Below are 3927 nucleotides of genomic sequence, written 5' to 3'. Positions count from 1 at the left end.
GTGTGAGCCTCCCTCGCCGGTGAAGCCCCTCACCCGCGCGAAGTACCGGTGCGAGCGGCGGCGTCCATGTTGTGCCCCTGCGCGCAGCAGCCAACACCGGCGTGGTGACCTTCCCTCCCCGTGGCGACCTCTGCTCTACTTGCCTCCTCCCAATGCGGCCTTGCGGTCCTCCTCTCCGCCAGACCTCATCTACCCCAGTGCGACCTTTCCACACGGTGGCCTTTCCCGGCATAGGCGCATCTCCTCGCCGGCGTATAACACGAGGGAGATGATGACAACACAGCCCCACATGTCATCCACTCCACAAAAGAATTTAAGTAGCTTGTTTTAGGTAGTGCTGGTGGAGTTTAGAGTAAAATATTAGTAGAAAAATAGGTGGCTATCTAAATAGACATTTAGATAGTCTAATTTAGTTAGCACTGCTGGAGATACTTGGGAGGAAAATATTAGTAGATTTTTTCCTTTCTCGGCTGGCGAGATCCATTCTGCTCTAGTGAGTAGTGACCATAGTTGGCCCGTTCTAGCCCAAAGTAGGCCCATGACAGTTCCAACTACTCGAAAGAGAAACTAGTAGGGGGACTGTTTTTTTCTCTTCGAATGGAGTTGATTATTCAGATATACCAATAAATCGATAAACTGATTCACAAAAGAGAAAAGAAAAAGAAAAACTAGTGCTTTCGTGAGATTTCAGCAATGCAACAGGGATACCAATTTATGATCAATAATACATGCTGGCAGTTTTTTTGCTCTGTAGCAGATGAACGGAGCAGCTGACACACCAGGAACAACTTTGCTTACAGGCTAACAAGCAACGCGTAGTAGTAAATCGAGCTGAGCAGCTGACTGACGAACGCCCCGGCCAGTCAGCCACCTTACATCACTCAGCCGCAGTTTCTTCCACGCCGCCATTGTCGGGAACCGGCAGCGGGTCGAGCCTGGCCTTGACGGTGCAGACGAGCGGGCGCTTCCGCGGCAGCGTGAGCCCCGGACCTTCCTCCATGTCCACGGGCGCGCCGCCCACGGGCGCCCACTCGAAGCACTGCACCAGTGCCGCCAGCGCCGCCTGCACCACGAGCATGGCCAGCGACGCGCCGGGGCATATCCGCCGCCCGGACCCGAACGGCAGCAGGTGGAAGTGCTGCCCGCGCACGTCCAGCCCCGCGCTCTCTCCTCCCCCTTCACCCTCCAGGAACCGCTCCGGCCGGAACGCCAGCGGGTCCGGCGCCCAGCACACCGGGTCACGCCCGATCCCCCACACGTTCACGAACACCGTCGCGCCGGCCGGCACGTCGTAGCCGGACACCTTGCAGGGCTCCATGGATCGCCGCACCACCAGCGGGCCTGTTGGGTGAAGGCGCAGAGTCTCCTTGGCGATGGCCTGCAGGTAGGGGAGGCGTGGGATGTCTGACTCGTCGGCCAGCCGGGACGCGCCCACCACGGCGTCCACCTCCGCCTGAGCTCGCCGGAGGACGGCCGGGTTGTTGATCAGCTCCGACAGCGCCCATTCCAATGTGATCGTCGTCGTATCCGTGCCGGCCGCGAAGATGTCCTGCAAGATTTTTATAGTATAACATATGATCCGCCGGCAAACAATTTCATTACCGAGTCAAACGGTACACAGATTTTATTTTATTTTTCACGATCGGGCCATTCACCCGTATTTTACACAGATTTTATGAAATCGTAGCTTCCATCAAGTACATGGTAGGAAATATTTTTCTTTGTTCGTCGCTTAACCCGATATGATGCTTGATTAGATCTGCGCAACACTAAAAAAAAACGATGGACGTACCAGCATGAAGGCCTTGATGTTATCTCTGGTGAGCTGCATCTCGGCGGCCTCGTCCTCGTGCATGTCAAAGAGCATGTCAAGCAGGTCCTTCTTGTCGCCCTCGCCGGCGGCGCCGTCCGCCGCCTCCTTATGCCGCCGCCGCTGCTGCCTCTCAGCATCCCTGGCCGTCAGTATCCGCTCGATCATGGCGTCGAACTTGCGGTGCACCGCGTCGATGCGCTTGCCCAGGCCCTGCACGTCCCAATGCTTGAACACGCCGATGTAGTCCTGCAGGTTGAACACGCCCGTGATCTCGGCGGTCTCGGCGACGACGCTCCTCATCTCCTCGGTGGCGCTGTCGTCGCCGGTCCACCGCCGGCTCATGACCATCCGCGAGATGATGTCGCCCGTGACGCCCATGAGCACGGCGTTCAGGTCGACGGGCGCGCCGCCGCCGTCGGCCGCGCTGCGGGACAGGGAGCGCACGAGGCGGGACACCTCCTCGCGGCGGACATGGCGCAGCCGGTCCAGCGTGCGGCCGGCCAGGAGCTCGTGCACGCACGCGCGCTTCATGAAGCGCCAGTATGGACCGTACGGCGAGAAGGAGAAGTCCTGCCCGCCGTACGTCAGGCGGTGCACCGCCGTGGGCTTTGGGCGGTCCAGGAACGCCGCCTCGTGGGTCTTGAGCACCTCGCGGGCGGCGTCCGGGGAGCAGGCGGCGATGGCCGGCACGGAGCCGAGGCGAAGGTACAGGAGCGGCCCGTGGCGGGCTGCCAGCCGGTGCAGCGCCTGGTGTGGTAGCGGGGCTAGGAGGTGGAGGTGGCCTAGGACGGGCAGCGCGAATGGGCTCGGGGGGAGGCGAAGGCCGCCGTTGGCGCTGCCCCGGCGGCTCCGCATGTAGAGGACGGTGAGGCCGGCAACGAGGAGTAGAATGGGGAGAGCCGTGGGGTTGATGACGAGCTGATCTCGTGCCGTGGTCACTTCCATGGTGACTTCCTCTCTGCCTGCCAGTGTTGACGAGTGAGCTCTAGCCGCTAGGTGCTGCTTCTCTTATCAGATCTGTCTACTCCCTGGTTTATGGGTTATATTTATATAGTACTTCTCTTATATATGCTAATGATACTTAATTACCTGTGGATATATAATACTCTTTCTGTCCCTAAACAAATAGATTTTTAAAATTGTATTAAGTTCAAATTTTAAACTTTGGTTGAAATTTTAGAATAAAATATTAAAATTTTTAGTATCAAATTAGTATCATTAAATTTATTATAGAATATGTTTTAATAGAGTGCTTGTTTTATATCATAGACGTTGGCACTTTTTTCTATAAAAATATAGTTAAATTTAAAAAAAAATAACTTGCCTGGTTTCTAAGATTTGAAGGACGGAGAGACTACGTGAAGTTTTACTGCGAATTTATAATGTGTTAGAGACAATTGGTTACTGTTGGCACAGCAGATGCTTTGACCTGCACCCCCAGAACCAACCAGCACACGGGGAAGATGCCTTGCATGTGAACCAATTTCGATGATGATTTCAATATATGGCAGATCTTAGATGAATCCAACGCCTGTTTAGTTCGTTTTCAAGATTTTTCTGTCACATCGAATCTTACGATATATGCATTGAGCATTAAATATAGATAAAAAATAACTAAGTGTATAGTTCGCTTGTAATTTGCGAGACGAATCTTTTGAGTCTAGTTAGCCTAGAATTAAATAATAATTGTTAAATACAAACGAAAATGCTACAGTAGCTGAAACAAAAAAATTTCACCAACCAAACAACCCCCGAATAACAAAAATCTAAACTAAATTCTAAGACATCCTGATAGTTGTCAGATTCATGATCGTACCATATGATTTTACATCTTAGAAAGGGTCTTAATTAAGGTGTCCAATCTACTATTGTAGTAAATAAATCTATGTTTTTACAATTTTATGTTTTAGATTTTTATGATTATGGCCAGGATTTGATCAAGAATCCGTGGTTTCCTCTTCATCGAATAACCGCAATGCAATTTTTGTTTTATCAGAGCAAAAATACTATTTCTGGATACAAAATACTTATGGAGTTTTTTAAAAAAACTATGATTTTATAAAATACTATAGTTCTAGAGTGACATGAAAGTGTTTGTAAGTAATAAATTTTAT

General features: G+C 51.5%; 1 protein-coding gene across 1 annotated transcript; it reads right to left on the bottom strand.

The window, feature by feature from the left end:
• LOC8082444 (cytochrome P450 93A3) lies at positions 706–2819 on the bottom strand. Its single transcript, XM_002437236.2, has 2 exons — positions 1793–2819; positions 706–1549 (listed from the first exon to the last, which is right to left on the bottom strand). The coding sequence occupies exons 1-2, from the start codon at positions 2756–2758 to the stop codon at positions 878–880; spliced, it is 1638 nt and encodes a 545-aa protein (XP_002437281.1). The 5' UTR covers positions 2759–2819; the 3' UTR covers positions 706–877.

The sequence above is a fragment of the Sorghum bicolor genome, chromosome 10, assembly GCF_000003195.3.
Source record: "Sorghum bicolor cultivar BTx623 chromosome 10, Sorghum_bicolor_NCBIv3, whole genome shotgun sequence".
Lineage (NCBI taxonomy): Eukaryota > Viridiplantae > Streptophyta > Magnoliopsida > Poales > Poaceae > Sorghum > Sorghum bicolor.
Note: the sequence above shows the minus strand (reverse complement) of the source record. Positions and strands in the feature narration are given on the sequence as shown.

Excerpts from the sequence above, each read along its gene's own strand:
- LOC8082444 (XM_002437236.2), bottom strand. The coding sequence starts at position 2,758 with ATGGAAGTGACCACGGCACGAGATCAGCTCGTCATCAACCCCACGGCT. Across the intron at positions 1,550-1,792 it reads ACATCAAGGCCTTCATGCTG|GACATCTTCGCGGCCGGCAC; the intron begins GTACGTCCATCG and ends AAAATCTTGCAG.